The 21,228-nt window shown below is 46.6% G+C and overlaps 1 protein-coding gene across 3 annotated transcripts in view; it reads left to right on the top strand.

The window, feature by feature from the left end:
• The first annotated feature begins 298 nt into the window (after positions 1-298).
• Positions 299-21,228, top strand: part of Sfswap (splicing factor SWAP) — a 53,856-nt gene continuing 32,926 nt past the window's right edge. For 2 of the 3 annotated variants that reach the window (XM_090320437.1, XM_090320436.1), the window contains exons 1-7: positions 299-636; positions 2,682-2,851; positions 3,470-3,601; positions 7,952-8,037; positions 14,426-14,651; positions 15,877-15,989; positions 16,904-17,039. In XM_090320437.1, the coding sequence (XP_090176563.1) occupies positions 419-636; positions 2,682-2,851; positions 3,470-3,601; positions 7,952-8,037; positions 14,426-14,651; positions 15,877-15,989; positions 16,904-17,039 (1,081 nt within the window). In that variant the 5' untranslated portion in view covers positions 299-418. Of the gene's footprint in view, positions 637-896; positions 2,852-3,469; positions 3,602-7,951; positions 8,038-14,425; positions 14,652-15,876; positions 15,990-16,903; positions 17,040-21,228 lie in introns of those variants that run through there. The other variant, XM_090320438.1, reaches the window with a different exon arrangement.

Here is a 21,228-nt window from a genome sequence, read left to right as displayed (position 1 = left end):
GCAACGGCCCCGCCCGCCGCCGCGGCCGCCGCGGGCTCGGCGCGCGCCCCGCCCGCACTTTCGCCACGTCCTCGACGGCCACCGAAAAAAGGGAAGAGGCCGGGCCCGCGCCCCGCGCCCCGGCCCCCGCCGCGGCGCGCCCCGCGGACGCGGGCCCGCGGCCCGGGGATTTCCGCAGCGGCTCGAACGGCCCCGCCGCGCGGCGAATCTGCCGCGCGGCGACTCTGCCGGCGCCGCCGCCGGAAGTGGGGCCGGCCTGGCGGAAGTCGCGCCTTCCCCATTTTGTGGCCCGCCATGGCGGCCGCGTCGAGGTGGCGGCCGGGATGCGGCGCCTTTGACTGAGGGGTCAGGCCGGGAGAGGCTTCGGCGGCGTCGCGCGGCGCAGCGGAGGGCCGGCCCGGGCGCCGGGGACGCTGTCATGTACGGCGCGGGCGCCGGTCGCGCCAAGCCCGAGAGGAAGGGCGGCGCGAAGGAGGAGGCCGGGCCCGGCGGCGCCGGCGGGGCGGGCGGCCGGGTGGAGCTGCTGGTGTTCGGCTATGCCTGCAAGCTGTTCCGGGACGACGAGCGGGCGCTGGCCCAGGAGCAGGGACAGCACCTCATCCCCTGGATGGGGGACCCCAAGATCCTCATCGACAGGTCGGTGCCCCCCCCGCCCCGCGCCCGCCCTGCCCTCCCGCGCCCGCTCCCCCCCTGCGCCGCACGTTGACGCGCTGCCGGGCCGGAAGGCGCTCGGGGATCCGGGGCGCCCCGGCGTCCGGGGGGAGGGTCGGGCTGCCCGCGGGGGCGCCGGCTCGAGGCCGCGTGGCGGCCGGGGGCGCCGGGCGGACCCGACCTCGCTCCCGGGAGTGGCGTCGGGAGGGCTGCGTCGCCGTCTCCCGACGCCTGCCGGCTGTGGCCTCTTTCCGAATCCCCCCGGGCGCTTGCGGACGGCGGCCTGGAGCCGGGTCTCTAGAGGTGCTGGTTTGAAAGGGTGACACCACTCCGCGATGTAGGTTGTTTGCTCCCCACCCTCACTTTTTCAGTCCCCCTCTTCTCCTCTCCTCCCTGGGTTTCGGAATTATTTTCGTTGCTGTTGTTGTTTTGTTTCTGGCCTTTGAGCAACACTGCTTCTGGGGCCCGGACTGCCGAGCTAACCGTGACCTACCTACTATTAAGCTGTGGAATAGGCTCTCCAAAGTGAAGGAAGCCCACCGTGTGAGAGGCGTTAAGACTGGATCTACACAGCCTTGGAACATGACTGTAGGGATGACCTCTGAGCTGGGCCCAGATGGACACACTCATGACTAGCAGGCCTTTTGCCACCCCCGACAGTCCCTTTGGAGGTATAGATCTAGGAAACAAGGACTTTGTGAAGGGAATGTTGCAGATGGGGTTCGCTCTGGATCTGAGGATTCCCTTCTCTGCTCAGACGTGCTAGGCCTTTGAACCACTGTTTAGCCCGGATGTTGCCTGAGCTACCAGGCTTGCTTTCCAAGGTGTTATTCCTGGCATGTATTATTCAAGTTTGGGGAGCACTGCGGTCTAGCCCCCCCCCCCCCTGGCTTTCTGTATCATCCTGTACATGACTTGAGTGAGGCCTCCCAAAGCTGGTGGGGAGCAAACGCTACACATGTACAACCTGTAAGACTTTTAAAAATATAATCTACATTTGTAAGTTAAGGAGGTTTACATTAAAGTAAAACAAAGTTTAAAATTTAATAAATGTGATGCCTTGAGTTCCCTGGAACTTTTGGACTTTTTCCCCCATTAATTCGGTGTCTGTTGCAAAATTCAGCATTAGTAAGTGAGGCAGACTTTTGTTTTTCACCACACTGCTTTTGCAGCCTCAGATCTGAGTGTTTTGTCTAAAGTCTACTAACTCGTTTATTAGCAGATGGTTGTACTTTGACAGCATCTCATTGGATCTTTGTGTTAAAAGCATGGCAGCAAGCGCTCTTCTAATTCTTCCAATAGTAACTGTTGATCCATGCAAGATATGTCTCCATTTATGCTATTTTCTGGGACAGGAAGTTTAGAAGGAAATGCTGGTACTGCCTCCTCTACTGGTTTTGCTCCGTTTCCAGTGAACCTCCTTAAACTGCATGTATTTGTCACTGTTCCTATGTATGTGTGTCTCTCTACCGCATAACCCAGCACTTATTTCCTCAGCCAAGTGGCTAGGGGCCAGCCTAGCCAAGATTTTATCTCCAATGGACGCAAGTTTCTTTGATGAAGATCTCTCCTGAGAGTTCGGGACTAGCAGAAAGAAGCGAGGAAATTTCGACCGTTTGGTTCTTACGGATAGGTATTTATGTATTCGGTTTGTGTGAATGTAAGCTATGATAGTTAACTTTTCAGAAAAAAGAAATTTTTTTTTTTTTTTTGCAAGTGGCATTGAATGGTTGACCAAATCATACACGGTAAGAACTGCTAGTGAGGTGGATGTCAGTTATGTTTTAAAGGAGTATCTGCCTTTAGTTAAATTTTATTGTGCTGTAGAAAGGAGGGTAGACTTTAAGTTAATTTGAGTTTAAAAGTAGGTGAGCTGTGATTAGCCATGTTAAATATAAATCTGAAAAGCCTTACATTTGCTTTCATGCTTTTGTTTCTATGACTTTATTGGTAAGTATGTGCATCAAGTGTCACACACAGCCCACCGGGGCAGTGACTTCTGTCCGCTGACCCGCACACTCACATTACAGGTACGATGGGCGCGGTCATCTGCATGACCTCTCCGCGTACGACGCTGAGTATGCCACCTGGAACCGAGACTACCAACTCTCTGAAGAGGAGGCACGGGTAGAGGCGCTGTGTGATGAAGAGAGGTATTTAGCCTTGCATACGGACTTGCTTGAGGAGGAGGCGAGGCAAGGTACTGCTCAAGAAAGACTTACTTCTGCCACAACTTTTAAAATTTTAAGTATTTAAAAATTTGCTCCCATTCATTTTACTCACTCTTTCTGATATTATCTTGACAGTACCCAGTGGATTGGAAAAACGAGTCTTTGCGTTCTGAGAGGACCTCAGGATAGTTTATATGTAGAGCCACAAAGAATTTTTCCAGCTTTTGAGGGCAGACTGGGATTTGAGGAAAAAAAAAAAAAGCCAAAAACAAAAGCAAAACAAAAACACACACACACACACACAAACAAACAAAAAAACAATCTCTTTAAGTGTTCTTCTTTAACAGTATTGTATGAATTTGATTAATGTTCTTGTCTTTGCTTTAGCAATTGATTTTTAATATAGTTCTTAATCCCAAAGTTTTCTCGGCAGGAAGAAATTTTCCTTAAGAGACATATATTCTCCTATCTGTGGTAAATGTGTATTGGCAGAAATACATTTTGATAGCTATAAAATAGGCATTTTCAGAAACATTTTCACCTTGAAAAGAGGTTGAAAAAAGTGTAATATTCTTTTGTTGATAGCTACAACTTTAGAAATGGTAAACTTCTAGTGTTATTAATAAAGGTCTCGTTTTTATTCAAAGAGGAAGAATACAAGCGATTGAGTGAAGCGCTAGCCGAGGATGGGAATTACAGTGCTGTGGGGTTTACTTACGGCAGTGACTACTATGACCCATCTGAGCCGACAGAGGAGGAAGAGCCTTCTAAACACAGAGGTGAGCTGGCCCTTGACATCACCAGGATTTTAGTAGTATACCTTCCTTTGGTGAAATAAAGCTAGAAACTAAGAAGTAAATTGTTCATAGGGGTGAAAAATAGACTCATAGCTTTTTTTTGTTGTTTCTCTTATTCTTGTTATTGATTTGACATTTGTGCTTTCCTGTACTAACTCTCATGTAATACTAAAAGAACCCCAGTGTTTTGATCAGTTGACAGTAACTGATGTGAGCCTGGGAAATTTAAGAGGGGTCACTCATATGCATATGCTCAGTTTGACAAAGAGAACTTTAACTTGGAGATACAATTCAGTTATTTGGAATTGCAAGCTGGTTCACATCCTACAGACACTTCATATCAACACTGACTTGATCTGTTACCTGGAGACTGGACAAGGGTCCATTCAGCCCGAGGCCACATTCTCCCAGCCCCCCAGCAGTTTTTTTCTTTCTTTTTTCTTTTCTTTTTTTTTGGTGGGTCTTGGGGCTTGAACTCTGGGCCTGGACGCTGTCCCTGAGCTCAGCAGCTCAAGGCTGCCACCCTTCCCCTGGAGCCACAACCCCACTTCTCTCCTTTTCTAGTGATTAATTGGAGATAAGAGTGTCAAAGTCTTTAGTGCCTGGGCTGGCTTTGATCCTCAGATCTCAGTCTCCTGAGTAATTAGGATTACAGACGTGAGCCACTGGCCCCGTCCCCTAATAGTTTTTTTTTGTTTTTTTTTTTTGTTTTTTTTTTTTTTTAGCCAGTCCTGGGCTTGGGTTCAGGGCCTGGGCACTGTCCTTGGACTTTCTCAAGGCTAGAGCTCTACCACTTGAGCCTCAGTACCACTTCCGGCTTTTTTCTATGTATGTGGTACCAAGGAATCGAACCCGGGTCTTCGTGCATGCTAGAAAAGCACTTTAACCACTAGGCCAAACTCCTGGCCCCCCAACAGTTTTGATAGCATCAAAACAGCATGGTGGGCAAGCAAAAGAATCACAGGCACTCTGCTTTGTGAGCTTGTAGATTCTCCTGATAGACTTTTGGAGGTTCATTAAGGTACATAACACTTTCTGAATGGATTTTTTTTTTTTTTAATGCTGCTTCTTGTGCTTGAACTCAGGGCTTAAATTCAGATTCTGAGCATTTTCCTGAACTTTTTTTGCTTAAGGCACTTGAACCACACCTCTACTTGTTTGTTGGTTAATTATTGGTAAGAATTTCATGGGGGCTGGGAAGGTGACTTAGTGGTATAATGCTTGCCTCACATGCATGAAGCCCTGGGTTCTATTCCTCAGTATCACATAAAAAGAAAAGGCCAGAAATGGTGCTCTGGCTCAAGTGGTAGAGTCCTAGCCTTGAGCTATTGAAGCTGAGGGACATCGACCAGGTCAAGCCCTAGGATTGGCATGCATGCATGTGCGTGTGCAGTGCGCACACACACACACACACACACGCACACACGCACGCATACACAGAGACTTTCTTGCCTACTCTGCCTGTGGTTCTCAGATCACTTTTCTGAAGAACTTAAGATTAGAGGCATGAACCACCAGTGAATGCCTTGATGTTGCACTTGCTAGGGAAGCACCTTGCCACTGAGCTACATCCCAGCCATCTTGACTTTTGAACCTAACTGTCCCTCACAGGTTATGGTATCCTGGAAAATCTTGCAGATGTAAGACAGAAACACACATTTATTTTTCCAGAATAAATTACCCGTTCTTAATCAGGGTTACATGAGCAGCCCTTAACCACAGGTGCCGTTTTGTAGATAGTTTCACTGGTGAATGAATGTGCTGCTTTATGCTGTCTGCTGTAGGTTTATGCTTTGGCACAGGGTTGAATGGCTGGAACATGCTGTGTCCCAGGCCTGACAGCGTCCTCTGTCTAGTCTTTCAATTTTGTCTGCTGTGTTCCAGATGTTCAATTGCTGTCTAGGTATAATTATCAGCTAAATGATGATGAATAGTTACAATTCTGAACTTCAAGACTTAGTGTAACTTAGTTTCTCTTCAAAGTATACTTTCTCTTTACAGAGTTCTCTTTAGCGTATTTGTTTACTTTCTTTTTAAAATTCACATTCTCAAAACTCTCCTCGTATGTTTTTCTTGTGTGTGTATGATTGTGATCATTGGGACTCCAACTCAGGGCCTGAGTGCTGCCCCTTAGCTTTTTCCTGGCCCTGCTATAACTTTATTTTTTTTGTTTTTTTCTATATATGTGGTACTGAGGAATCGAAACCCGGGTCCTCGTGCATGCTAGGCAAGCACTCTACCACTAGGCCAAACTCACGGCCCTGTAACTTTGTTTTTAACTTGCACTAGTGGCTGCCTGACCCAGTATCATATCTGTATTCCTTTATCCTCACAGTTACAATAATTTTGGCATTTCTTAATTAAATTTGTCATTCTAACCAGCAAGGCCTCAGTGGGCCTGTCAGAGCCCCTCAGTGCCTGACTCCCCTCTCCCTTGTGGTAACATACCGTGTCCTTTACGTTCCATAACTTTCCATTATCATGTATACTTTGTTCAACAAGGAAGGGTTGTTTGAGAGGCCAGGAGTTTTGCCTAAGGTAGAATGCTTGCCTAACATGCACAAAGCCCTAGGTTCAATTCCTTGGTTATCATATATGCAGAAAATGCCAGCAGTGGTGCTGTGGCTCAAGTGGGAGAGTGCTAGCTTGAGAAAGCTCAAGAACAGATACCAGGCCCTGAGTTCAAGCCCCATGACTGACAAAAAAAGATAGAATAGATAGACAGACAGACAGACAGAAAGAGAAAAGAAAGAGCAGGCTATTGGAGTTGAGTTGACTGAAGTGTGTATTGCAGTAGCAGGTTTTTTTTAATAACAATAGATAGAAGTTGGGTGCTGGTAGCTCAAGCCTGTAATCCTAGCTACTCAGGAGGCCGAGCTCTGAGACTCACAGGATCACTGTTGTGAGTAGTGAGGCAGTGAGCGTGCATGTGTAGGCGTTACATCCCTGGTTCATGATGTTCAGGGTAGATGCCGTGAGTGATATGTCTGGGTCCTAGGGAAGATCTGTGTTTGTTTTTATTGAGGAACCTAGAGACTGCTGCCCAGAGTGGTTGAAATAGTTTCCATTCCCACCAGCAGTACAGTAGGGTTCCTTCCCCACATCCTTGCCAGCATTTGTTATTTATTTATTTATTTATTTATTTTATTTTATTTTTGTCGGTAGTGGAACTTGAACTCTGGGCCTGGGTGCTGTCCCTGAGCTCTTCATCTCAAGGCTACCACCCTACCCCAGGAGCCACAGCACCACTTCTGGTTTTCTGGTAGTTAACTGGTGATAAGAAGCTTATGGACTTTAGTGCCTAGGCTGGCTTTGAACCACCATCCTCAGATCTCAGCCTCTTGAGTAGCTAGAGGTGTAAGCCACTGCACCCTGCTGTCATTCCCTTTATGACAGGGTGATCCCTCATGTGTTTGCCTCCTCTAAGAAGTCTTCTCTTGACTTCTGAGTTAATTGGTTTATTACATTTGGGAGGGGTTAGTTTCTTGAACTCCTTGTGTATATTAGCTCTTAGGCTAAGGTACATTTTCATACATGGTACTAGCATTGTGTAGCACCTAATGTAGCAGATAGACAGATATTCAGTGACTAGAATGAATGACTAGAAATGGAAAAAGACATCTGATTATTTGTGAAAGAAAAAAAAAACAATAAGATGTTTGTGAGCTGTGTTGACATTTTTAGTGCCCAAATGTTTTATAATTTGATTATTAAAATTGATTGTCATCAGAATCACATTTGTAATCCTGGCTCCTCAGGAGACTGAGATCTTGGGATTGCTGTTTGAAGCCAATCCAGGCAGCGCAGTCCATGATACGTTCATATCCAGTTATCATCAAAAGGCCAGAACTGGAGCTGTAGCCTTGAGCAAAAAAGTTCAGAGAGAAGCCCCAGGAGACACGCACACACGCACACAGTGATGCCTGCTGCTATCGGGAATCCACAAAACAAATTGGAAGGAGGTCTTGGCAAAGCCAGTTAGTTAGAGAAGTAAAAGTAGCAGAGAGCAGAGCAAAATATCCATCAAGTCCTTGCTGAGTAGCAAGCGTTCTGCTCTGATGGAGATGTCATGTGGACTGGCTCGCTGGCTGGCTTGCTCACTTTCACCTCACTGGCGTGCAATGCAGAGCTCGCCCTGCATTGAAGGAGATAGAAACTGCTCAGACCTGGGAAGTGACAGGGCTGGAGCTCAGACTTCAGCCAGCCCTGGAAACATTCCTCCTGTCATGCCGCCCTTGTCTCTAGGAGGGTGAAATGGGTGTTAGACACAGTGAGGTAGAGCAGAAAGTTGTATTAGTGAACATTGTTCAGAAGTTTTGCTTGCTTTAACAGAAAAATCTGAAGCCGAAAATTTGGAAGAAAATGAAGAACCTTTTATTGCCCCTTTAGGATTGAATGTCCCATCTGACGTGGAACTGGTATGTGTATTTATTTTTCTCACTTCTGTGTCATTGCTTCTATTTCTTGCTGTCCGGTGCGGCATTTGAGAGAGAGCAGTATGCATTCAGCTGCTGGCTAGGCTCTTCATGCTGTAGAGATCATTGGGGGAATCATCATATTCCAATTACTTTCTTTCTGTAAGGAAGATGGAAAAAAATAAGCCAGGCGCCGGGGCTCAGGCCTGTAACCCTAGCTACTCAGGAGGCTGAGATCTGAGGATCGTGGTTCAAAGCCAGCCCGGGCAGAAAAGTCTGTGAGATTCATCTCCAATAAACTACTCAGAAAAGGCCAGAAGTAGCTCTGTGGCTCAAGTGGTTGAGGGCTAGCCCCTGGATACAAAGAGGCTCAGGGAGAGCACCCAGACCCTGAGTTCAGTTCCTAAGAGCAGCAACAACAAAAGGGGTGAGATGGGGGTAAGGGCAGAAACATAGCAAAATAACTAGACTAGCACACAGGCCCTTTTTGGTACGTGACTTTTCCAGCATGGATCACCATGTCAGAGTCAGGTGTGTGTGTTGTCGCCCCCGTGGAGGACATGAGCATGGCCGTGCTTGCTCTGTCTGTGGCAATGTGCCTCGATTCTCTTTCTGCTGTGATTTGAGTGGGGGAGACGCTACATCTTTGCCTTATATTCTTTGGGCAGTTTCATTTGTCATGAGTCCATGTCTGCTCTACTCTTCTGCCAGTGAGGACAGCCAGTGTGGAACTTCTTTGTCAGCCTTGAACTTGAGTTCATCTTGAGTTCATATTACTGATTTACAGTAGGCATTAAAGCCGGTGCTGAGATTTTTTTTTTTCTTTTTCAGAGAATGTGTTGGAATTGTGTACTCCAGGCTGTGGGCTATGCTGCCTTGTATGTGGTTTGTGTGCACAGTGCGGGGTGGGTGGGGGGATCTCAGGTGTTCATGCTCAGCAGCAGGGCTTTGCTTTGACTTGGTTGTACCTGGATTACAAGTGAGTTCATGTTGATGTCCATTACACAAGTCACTGGGTAGGCAGTGGATGCCAAGAAAGAAGCATTTCATACACCCAGCGTCTGATACTTCCTCTCCCTGCCTGCTGCCACCCTAGCTTCCATGTGGAAAGATACCAAAGTAGCCCTTTCAGTCCCTTCTCACTTTACTCCTCAGATACTCTCTTCCCCTTTCTCACTCCTACTGGGACTGAACTCAGGGCCTTGTATGTGCAAGGCAGGCACTGTACCAATTCAGCTGGACCTCCAGCCCCCAGCTGTCTTCAGGTTAGGGTCTCACTTTACATGCGCCGGCCCATGCTGCAGCCCTCCTGCATTGCTGGGGGTAGCAGGTATGTGCCGTTACTCCACACGTAACTCTGTGGGGTTTTGTAATTATTACTTACATTTGATTCTTTGCTTCCAACTTTGATTCGTTTTCTGTATTTAAACTCCTAATATCTGGAAATTTTGTGTGCTAAGCCTTTTATTGATGCTGCTCCACGTATTGGTATATATTGTCTTCTTATATGTTCAGAAATAGACTGTTTTATATGAGTGGTCCATTGAAATAAAGCCCTAACAATCATATCTGCTTCATTATGTGTCATGCTAAAATTTTATAGCATTTTAAAATTTCTATACAAATACAGTGCAAAGGTACAGTGGGATTTTGTTGGTTTTATTCCTATTACAGTATTTAATGACTATTCCTAGCCAAACTAAAAAATGTTTAATAAAGGATAGGTCTGAAGTACAAATACTTGCTGTTCCGTGGAGGACAGAGGCTGTCTTTGGAGGCAACCTTGAGTGAAGAGGCAAATACGGAAGGAAGCCTGCTTACGAACTGGGCAAGTCTGGCTGGCCTCTTCCATTTCCTCTCTAGCAGTGTCAGAAGTGCATCCTCTCCACCATCTCCTGTTGTCCAAGTGTAGTCACCAGTGTTGAGTATTTTCAGGGGACATGAGGATGGCTGAACTGGTCACACAGGCAGGCACTGCCACAGTGGAGAGGGCTTGCCTCCGTGGCTGGTTAAGGCAGGCACTTGAAAGAGCCCTTGGTTTAATCCAACTTGGACCCAATGAAATTATAGCACCTTGGGAGGCTCTGCCCCCGTCCTGTTCAGTGCTCTCCTCCCCTTTGCACCCCCACACAGCTCTTCCAGTGGTCCAGTGACCTTCTAGACTCAAGCTCTGTCAGGTGATCTGACACCTCTGCTACCGATTTATGGTCTCCTTGAGCATGTGATTCTGTTCCATAGGAAGTCGAGACCGTTTTTCCTCTACGCATGTCATGTGGTGTAGAGAGATTGGAAGCCACCCACAGCAGGCCTGAGGTGCCAGCCAATGACTGACTGTGGAGCTCTGAACCCCCAAAGTTCAGTTTTGTGGAACGTTGTTCAAGTTTGTTTTCTCCGTGGCTTTCAGGCTGTGTTGCCCTGTATGGGATGGAAGAGAAGAGAAGCTGATGTGCCCCTGCCTCATGTCTGATGGGAGAGTCTTTGCTCTTGTGGATCCTTTGTCCTGTTACTGTCCTTAGGGCTGCAGGGTTTTAAGGACAACTTGGAAGACCTTTCCTATTCCCAAAAGATGGGAAAGAGAAATTCTAGTATTTCTTGCTACTATTTCTATAATTTTGTTTGTATATTTGAGTTGTGACACAATCTGACACTTATTTGGCCCTTTGAGGAAAAAGCAAATATTTCCTTTCTCCTCTTTTGGAGGACCAGAGGCCTGTGAACCACCATGGAAGTTTTTATTCATATCCTCTCCTGTCACTCCTTGTTCACCCTGCTAGATGTGAGTCCAGAGGTTTCCAGAATGCTTCTTTTTTCAAATGTTCTTCCTTGAGGTTAAAGCCATGGTGATAGAGTTTGCAAGAGCAGGGAGATAGCAGCACTTAGTTCAGGGGCTTCTACACAGGATTGGACTAGAAAGGCATTACCAGACAGCCTTGGTCATAGCACAAGCATGCTCCCCTATGGACTTAGTTTGGTTTGGTTTGGTTTGAATGCTGGCGGTCAAACAGGGTCTTGTGTGTATGTGTGTACATGAATTCTCTCATTGAGCTGCATCCCACGCTTTCTAGCCCAAGGTCCTGTGTGTGCATGCATGCATTTTGTCACTGAGCTGTGCCCCCTACTTCTTAACTGTGTCTTAAAATATCACTGTAGAATAAGAGTCATGTCATCAAATGCAAGAGAAATTATCTAAGGTCTGCTTAACAAAAAAGTCAAAGTATGGTGTTTTTCAAGTCAGATTTTTTTTTTTTTTCCTCTCCTGGTACTAGAAATCAAACTCCAGGTCTTGAAGTTTCATGCTGCTTTGTTGTTGTCATTGCTGCTATTGATCAGAGCTGGTGTTTTACCAGCTAAGTCAGAGCCAGATATTTTAATTTCATGTTTCCTGGTAGCAGATCTTGGAATATATTCATAGATACTTTGCTTTTGTGCAGTCATTGTTTCTTTGTAAAATCACCTACATGTAGCACACTAAGGACTGCAGTCCTATTAGATCATTACTAGGCCTGCTCTCAAGACCTGTGAGACCAACAAGTTGATTGGCTCACAGAGAGCATGCACTGGGTGGGATCATGTTTTCCCTAGAGTGTAACTATTCTGAATTGATTGTTAATCATTGTGTGTGTTTATGGAATGTACTGCTTAGAAATGAACCTTCCTGCTTAGCCAAAGCCAATGAAATTCTACAGCATGGTCCATATTTCTATACTCAGTGAGCCTTTAACACGGAACTTAATTTGTTTGGGAGTCTAAATAACTTTTATTGTAGACATTTACCCATTTCCAGCGTGTAGGACATTATTTATTCAGAAATTAAGTCAGAGAATTAAGTCATTTGTAATTTCAGGATGAGACCCTGAAATTACAATAAGAATCTTCAATGCTTAACTGCCCATTTTTAATGAGAGTAATTTCTAGTTTCATTCTCACATAATTCCCTAGTGTTGTTCTCTTTGTTGGTACTAAAAGTATTTTTAGATGTGTGGCTTCTAGCTTTTGACCTAACAAGTTCTGTTTGTGACCAGGAGGTAGTCAGCACTTGAGGTGGTGGAAGTAGCTCACAAGCCAAAGCAGAAGCAAGAGGTAGGAGTTGAGTGCAGTCAGAGGCCTCCCTGCCCGCAGTTCCCCCTCCTACCTGCTCTGCCCAGGCCACCCCGTGGACTGCCTGCCGTTTAGGAGATGCTTTCAACTAGGGATGGCACTGAAATGGAGCTTTACCTGTATTCTTTTACACGAAGTAGACACGGTGAAGGTGGTGAGTGCTGAAGAGTAAGAGGCTTGTGGTAGGCTTCTGGATTGGTTTGGATGTTCAACGGGCTGTTGAGCTTCTCAGAGAAGTGTTGAAATATACTGTACCAGTAGAAAACTATATGTATACATAAAATCCAGGAACCCACTGAAGTCCATTCTTGTGTCTGAGTGAGGGAAGAAAATGTAGACTCTGTGCCCAGGAAGTCAGCTCCTCTGCACACTGTTTAAGGTGCAGGGGCCTACCATTGATGTAAGGCCTGGGAGTACCAGGAACGGGTGATACATTACAGGGACAGCACTAGACCTGGAACAGGTGATATATTACAGGATAGCACTAGACCTGGAACGGGTGATACATTACAGGGACAGCACTAGACCTGGAACGGGTGATATATTACAGGACAGCACTAGACCTGGAACGGGTGATATATTACAGGACAGCACTAGACCTGGAATAGGAGATATATTACAAGACAGCACTAGACCTGGAACGGGTGATACATTAAGGGGCAGCACTAGACCTGGAACGGGTGATATATTACAGGATAGCACTAGACCTGGAACAGGAGATATATTACAGGACAGCACTAGACCTGGAACGGGTGATATATTACAGGACAGCACTAGACCTGGAACAGGAGATATATTACAGGACAGCACTAGACCTGGAACAGGTGATATATTACAGGACAGCACTAGACCTGGAACGGGTGATGTATTACAGGGCAGCACTAGACCTGGAACGGGTGATGTATTACAGGACAGCACTAGACCTGGAACGGGTGATGTATTACAAGACAGCACTAGACCTGGAACGGGTGATATATTACAGGACAGCACTAGACCTGGAACAGGAGATATATTACAGGATAGCACTAGACCTGGAACGGGTGATATATTACAGGATAGCACTAGACCTGGAACGGGTGATATATTACAGGACAGCACTAGACCTGGAACAGGAGATATATTACAGGATAGCACTAGACCTGGAACGGGTGATATATTACAGGACAGCACTAGACCTGGAACAGGTGATATATTACAGGACAGCACTAGACCTGGAACGGGTGATGTATTACAGGACAGCACTAGACCTGGAATGGGTGATGTATTACAGGACAGCACTAGACCAGGAACGGGTGATATATTACAGAACAGCACTAGACCTGGAACAGGAGATATATTACAGGACAGCACTAGACCTGGAACAGGTGATATATAACAGGGGTAGCACTAGACCTGGAACAGGAGATATATTACAGGATAGCACTAGACCTGGAATAGGTGATATACTACAGGACAGCACTAGACCTGGATCGGGTGATATATTACAGGATAGCAGTAGACCTGGAACGGGTGATATATTACAGGGACAGCACTAGACCTGGAATAGGTGATATATTACAGGATAGCACTAGACCTGGAACACATGATATATTACAGGGACAGCACTAGACCTGGAACAGGTGATATATTACAGGACAGCACTAGACCTGGAACGGGTGATATATTACAGGACAGCACTAGACCTGGAACGGGTGATATATTACAGGACAGCACTAGACCTGGAACGGGTGATATATTACAGGACAGCACTAGACCTGGAACGGGTGATATATTACAGGACAGCACTAGACCTGGAACGGGTGATATATTACAGGGATAGCACTAGACCTGGAACGGGTGATATATAACAGGGATAGCACTAGACCTGGAACAGGTGATATATAACAGGGATAGCACTAGACCTGGAACAGGAGATATATTACAGGAGAGCACTAGACCTGGAACAGGAGATATATTACAGGACAGCACTAGACCTGGAACAGGTGATATATAACAGGACAGCACTAGACCTGGAACGGGTGATATATTACAGGACAGCACTAGACCTGGAACAGGAGATATATTACAGGATAGCACTAGACATGGAACGGGTGATATATAACAGGGGTAGCACTAGACCTGGAACGGGTGATATATTACAGGGATAACACTAGGCCTGGGTTCTTTAGCAGAAATGTCATTCAGTCTTGAAATGAGCCATAAAGACCGGAATATTTCTAAGTTTTAAGTATGTCATGTGATGAGTGGAAAAAGAAGACAAAATGATCACCTGAATGTGTATGTTTTCTCGCAGCCACCAACAGCCAAAATGCATGCCATCATTGAGCGCACAGCCAATTTTGTATGCAAACAGGGAGCACAGTTTGAAATAATGCTGAAGGCCAAGCAGGCACGAAACTCGCAGTTCGACTTCCTCCGCTTTGATCACTACCTCAACCCCTACTACAAATTCATCCAGAAAGCTATGAAAGAAGGACGATACACAGTGCTGGCAGAAAACAAGAACGAAGAGAAAAAAAGTACATGATCTATTCTATCCCATTCAGACTTTGGCCTGGGGTCGGGGAAGGAAGTATGGAAAATGTGGAGATCTTCATTTTTAGAGCTACAGAGTTGAAATCTAGACTAGAAATCTTAGTGTTTGTGAAATCCTATGACAGGGCTTGATAATTAACCCTGCTGGCGTACCATATTGAATTTTCAGTTAATATTTCACAGATGGGTGAAATATAATTAAATATCGATACCATCCTGATATGATTAGCTAGGCTGGGCATTTTCCTTTTCGTTTCAGCTGTTTAACATTTCATAGAGGAAGCAGGGAGTGTTAATCTACAAATGTGTTTGCTTGCACCATTGTTAAGGGGCCATAAAGTTAAATTGTACATGTCCACAGAAATGAACATGGTTCGTTATACTTGCTCAAGCCTCTTCCTGTATGTATGTTACCTTGAATCTTGTTCTCTTCAGCTGAAATCAGGGATTTTGCTTCAGCTGTATATATTCATACACATACCCTGGGGCTAGGGGTAGAATCCATGCTAAGTGAACACTCTGCCTCTGAGCTATAAACCCAGCTCAGTTATATAAATCTTACTGCAGATTTTATTTTCTCCAGCTTTGCTGTAGAGTTTCTGTCCCCCATTTTGGGTTGATTTTACTTTTCATGAATCAGTAAGGTTTTTGCCCTTTTATTTATTTTTTTTTTGGTTTGAAATCGGGACACACTTTATTTGGCTGGCTTGTTCACTCAGCTAGTTTTCTGCCATTTGAATTATTTCTTGGTAGTTTTTTTGGTGGTTGTTTTGGAGATGGAGTCTCACAGTTTTGTTTTTTGTTTTGTTTTTTGTCCAGGCTAGCTTCAGACCCTCATCCTCATGTTGCAGCCTCCTGAGTAGCTAGGATTACATGCCTGCACCACTTGCATCCAGCAACCTATTTCAGTGTCTGTGGACTAGGGTTCCTTTAGGGGAGTCTGAAGTGGTTGAAGGTCACACCTCCTTTCCTCTCGGTCTTTCTTGGGGCTTGAACTCAGGGTCTGAACACTGTATTTGGGCTTTCTCAGGGCTCTGCGTATGTGGTACTGAGAATGGAACCAGGGTTTCATGCATGCTAGGCAAGCACTCTACCACTAGGCCAAACTCCTGACTTCTTGGTCTTGTTTTCTGCATAACTTAAGGAGTAAGGAATATTCTGCACCGTTTTTGTGAGTATGATGTTAAGTGTACGGGTTTCTTCTTTCAGAGTCAGGTCCAAACTCTGACAATGAGGACGAGGATGATGAGGAAGATGGCAGTTACCTGCACCCATCTCTCTTTGCCTCCAAGAAGAGCAGCCGCCTTGAGGAACTGATGAAGGTCTTTGTCTCCTTGTTGATTTGTGTATATCTTTCTAGGATACTTAGAATAAGCGGAGTGTTCGTAAAGTTGTTTTGCCATGTAGATTTCATTGCAGGATTTGTGCTTTTGGGGGGTATTCAGAACATCTGCTTGGTCATTTGTTATCCCCAGAGACCGTCTTAAATAAGTGTGGTTTGGTGTGTATACGTGTATATGTTTTCTATTCTAGTTGTACTGGGGATATAACTCGGGGCCCCATGCTTCCTAAGCAGGTATTCTACCAGTTGAGCCATGTCTCCAGCCTCTTAAAGAGATGTTTTTGCTTCTGACTCTCCCCTCATCCTTAGGAAGAAATCCACCATCTGTGATATAAAAAGCAGAAGTCCACCCTGGCACAGTGATTCACCTCACACTTGTAACCCTAGCTACTCAGGAGACTGAGATGAGAGGATTGCTGTTGAAAGCCAGCCCAGGCACTAAAATTCATAAGATTCTTATCTCCAGTTAACACCAGAAAACCTGAAGTGGCACTGTGGCTCAAGGGGTAGGGTGGTAGCCTTGAGCTGAAGAGCTCAGGGACCAGTGCCCACCAGAGTTCAAGCCCCAGGACCGACCCTCCCCCCCAAAAAAACACAGAAAAACAAAAAACCAGAAGTCTGTGAGATTTAAACGAACTCTTTAGCAGCCATAAGTGTGGCTGATCCCTGCAGGGAATGATTCTTGATTGAGTGGAGGATAAAAACTAGTCTCTAGAAATAGCAGTTCCTTTGAGGAAGGACAGAGTTTCAAGTTGGCTTGAACAGTCATGCTCTTATGAGTAGCAGTCTAGTTCTGATGCCCTCCCCTTCCTGTGATTCTAAGCACTATGAAGGTGAGTGTTTTGCAATGGGGGAGTTTTATGTGGTTCAGAGCACTGTCTTCTCTTTCCCTAGCCATTAAAGGTGGTGGATCCAGATCATCCCCTAGCAGCCCTGGTCCGAAAAGCACAGGCTGACAGCTCTGCCCCTACCCCACACACCCCAGAGGGAGCATCCACACAGCCCTCCCAGGTGGAATACACGGCAGACTGTGAGTACCCCCCCCCCGAGTGTGCTCTGACTTGTGAGGACCCCCTGAATGTGTCCTGACTTGTGAGGACCCTCTGACTGTGTTCTGATCTGTGAGGATCCCCTGAGTGTATAATGACTTGTGAGGACCCCCTGAATGTGTCCTGACTTGTGAGGACCCTCTGACTGTGTTCTGATCTGTGAGGATCCCCTGAGTGTATAATGACTTGTGAGGACCCCCTGAATGTGTCCTGACTTGTGAGGACCCTCTGACTGTGTTCTGATCTGTGAGGATCCCCTGAGTGTATAATGATGTGAGGACCCCCTGAATGTGTCCTGACTTGTGAGGACCCTCTGACTGTGTTCTGATCTGTGAGGATCCCCTGAGTGTATAATGATGTGAGGACCCCCTGAATGTGTCCTGACTTGTGAGGACCCTCTGACTGTGTTCTGATTTGTGAGGATCCCCTGAGTGTATAATGACTTGTGAGGACCCCCTGAATGTGTCCTGACTTGTGAGGACCCCCTGACTGTGTTCTGATCTGTGAGGATCCCCTGAGTATATACTGACTTGTGAGGATCCCCTGAGTGTATACTGACTTGTGAGGACCCTCTGACTGTGTTCTGATTTGTGAGGATCCCCTGAGTGTAGACTGACTTGTGAGGACCCTCTGACTGTGTGCTGACTTATGAAGACATACTGGCCAACTGGCCAGATTCACCTTGAAAGAAGTGCCCAGAAGTCAGCCCTTTGACTGGACTTGTGACCAGAGAGCTGCCATGACCCAATGTCAGCTTCTAGGAAGGAAGAATAGGGTCAAAGGTAGACAGGTTGTGTCAGCCAAAGATGCCCCTCTTGGTGACATTCCAGAAGCCACACCATAGCTTTCTCTAGCCCATCATTGGCTAATATCCCAAGGTCTTCCCTGTCTGCAGCCGGACACACGGCTGCCCTAAACAAAGACACAGCCCTGTTGAGAAGAGTGGGGAGGACAGAGGGAAGGTCTGGTCTGTGTAAGCACAGTGTTGTGATAATGTGAGGCTGTAATAGAATTGGATGGACACAGTGCTATTAACAATAGAGACAAAGCCGGGTACCCATACCTCATACCTGTAATCCTAGCAACTTGAGAGGCTGAGACCTTTTTGGGGGGGCAGGCAGTCGATTGTGGGGCTTGAACTCTGAGCCTGGGTTCTGTCCCTGAGCTCTTCAGTTCAAGACTCCTGCCCTGCCCTTGAGCCACAGCACCACTTCCAGTTATCTAGAGGTTAATTGGAGATAAGAGTCTCATGGACTCTTAGTGCCTGGGCTAGCTGGCTTTGAACTGCGATCCTCAGATCTCAGCCTCCTGAGTAGCTAGGATGGCAGATGTGAGCCACCACCCTGCACCTGGCTAGGGAGACTGAGACTCTTATTTCCAGTTAGCCATCAGTCAGAACTGGAAGCATGGTTCATGTAGTAGACTCCAGCTGGGAACAAAAAGTCTGAACAAGAGTTTAGACCTGGAGATGGGGGCAGGGAAGGGCTGGAGAGCAAGTTCTGGGCATACGCACCATTGCAGCCATCAAGACACAAGTGCAGGGCTGCATGTGTCATCCTTACTCGGTGCATTTATTTCTATGCTTGTATCTTTTCAATTAATCTTGACGTGTTCGAGCAGTCACTTGAAGTAGTTGGGTCTTCTTGGCTCCCTACAGGGAGCTAATGGATGTGAGTGGACAGTGCACCTGACTAGCACATGTCCAAGATAGGCATTCACGAGAGGAAGCCGGCGAGGGCAGGGGCGGGAGGTGGAAGTGTCTTCTCTGACAGGCAGCCTCCCTTTTCCTGTTTGTTCAGTGCTGCAGGCAGAGCCAGGTTGGATGACACAGGCAGAGGGTGGCCGCTCTGTGACGCGGCATCTTCAGACAGCAACCAGAGCCAAACCATGAGAGTGTACACACCCAGGGCTGTCAGGCCTGAGGGTGCATGCCAGGGCTCCAGGCCTGCCTGCCCTTTTGACTTGTGGCAGCCCCAGGCCCAAGATGAGCTTCAGAGCCTCTGGTTCTGTTCAGCCTGAAGGCTGGCCCAACCCATGCCTGCCCTGACCTAGGGAACATGCGGGCCAGTCTCCCTCCTCCTCCCTCCTTCATACACTGAGGGAAGGACATGGGGAAAACTGATACCCTGTCTTCAGCAGGCAGACTTGACTGAGATTGGTAAGGTTGAGACACTCCTACATCCGCTCCTGGGCCACTCCAAGGGGAACAGCATTACATTCATCTTTTCCGGTGTGCTGGTGCTGGGTTTTGTCTTTGTTGTTGTTGTTTGTTTGTTTGTTTGCCAATCCTGGGGCTTGAACTCAGGGCCTAAGCACTGTCCTTGGGCTTTTTTTTTTCCTCAAGGCTAGAACTTACTACTTGAACCACAGCACCACTTCCAGCTTTTTCTATGTATGTGAAGGATGCATAGGCTTGAACCTACATATTCATGCATGCTAGGCAAGCACTCTACCACCAGACCAAACTCCCAGTCCCCAGTGTACTGATTTTTATTTTCTTTTTTTCATTTTTCCTTTCTTTCTTTTTTCTTTTTTTTTGCCAGTCTTGCAGCTTGAACTTGGGACCTGGGCACTGTCCTTGGGCTTTTTCAAGGTTACTGCTTTACCATTTGAGCTATAGCACCATTTCCCATCTTTTCTGTATATGTGATACCAAGGAATCAACCCAGGGTTTCCTACATGCTAGGCAAGCACTCTGCCATTAGGCCACACTCCCAGCCCAGTTCTTCATTTTCTAAATCTTGTCAAATATACATTGCGTATACTTTTTTTTCCCCCTAGTCCTGGGCCTTGAACTCAGGGCCTGAGCTCTTTCCTTGGCCTTTGCTCAAGGCTAGAGCTCTACCACTTGAGCCACATCAGCATTTATGGCTTTTTTCTATGTATGTGGTACCGAGGAATCGGACCCATGTCTTCATGCATGCTAGGCAAGCCCTCTACCACGAGGCCAAACACCCAGCCCACTTGCTTATACTTTTGTGTGCAAGTGCCAGTCCTTGGATTTGAGCTCAGGGCCTGAGACTGCCCCTGACTTTTGTGCTCAAGTCTAGCGCTGCACTACTTGAGTCACACTTCCACATCTGCCTTGTTGGTGGAGAGTGGGAGAGTTTCATAGAGCTGGGCACCAGTGGCTCACACTTGTAATCCTCGATGCTCAGAAGGCTGAGGTCTGAGGATCGCAGCTCTTCTCTCCACTCGAAGCCAGCCTGGCCAGTAAAGTCCATGGACTGTTCAGCCTTGAGCAAAAAAGTCTCATGGACTTTGTTGCTGGGTGCTAGCTTCAAACCATGATCCTCAGATCTCAGCCTCCAGAATACCTAGGATTACAGGTGTGAACTAAGCTACTGTGCCGACTGGCTTGTGGTTTTAATGTGTGATTTCAGCAGAGCTTTCTCAGCCTGTTTCTGTGTACAGCCTGGCCTGACCACATCTGCCCTACCTCTGCTGCAGTGCCTCTGGTGTTGACTGGTCCCAGGGCACACTCTGACATTCTCTGTTATTTACTTTCTACTATGATGGAAGCCCAGGAAGAAAAGCATCTTTTTATTCTAGAAGATTTTTTTTTCTAACCAGGTGCCTATGGCTTGCACCTGTAGTCTAGTTAACTCGGAAGGCTGAGATTTGAGGGTCTTGAAGCCAGCCCCTAGCAGGAACGTCCATAAGACTGTATGTAACCACCAAAAAGCCAGAAATGGAGCTGAGGCTCAAATGGTAAAACATTAGCCTTGTGCAAAAACTCTTAGGGAGCCAGGAGTTTGGCCTAGTGGTAGAGTGCTTGCCTAGCATGCATGAAGACCCAGGTTCGATTCCTTGGTACCACACACATTTAAAAAAAAAAAAACAACAGAAGTGTGCGGTGGCTCTAGTGATAGAGCTCTAGCCTTGAGAAAGCCCAAGAACCATGTGTAGGCCCTGAGTTAAAGCCCCAGGACTGGCAAAAAAAAAAGCTGCCAAAAACTCTCAGGGACAGTGCCTGGTCTTGATTTCAAGCCTAAGGATTGACTGCGTGCGCATGCACATATACACACGCACACACAATTTTTTTTTTCCTTGAACCTCTTTAAATATAAATACGTAAGATCAGTTCCTTTCCATTTTTTTAGTCTTACAGTAAACTATTTCTAAACTCTTTAATTTTTATTATTTGTCTTCTGCTGTTTAGCTATAAAT

The sequence above is a fragment of the Megascapheus bottae genome, chromosome 28 (genome assembly GCF_031878675.1).
Source record: "Megascapheus bottae isolate mThoBot1 chromosome 28, mThoBot2.hap1, whole genome shotgun sequence".
NCBI classification, from domain to species: Eukaryota; Metazoa; Chordata; class Mammalia; order Rodentia; family Geomyidae; genus Megascapheus; species Megascapheus bottae.
The sequence above is the reverse complement of the archived record's forward strand: the minus strand, read 5'-3'. Positions and strand labels throughout refer to the sequence as shown.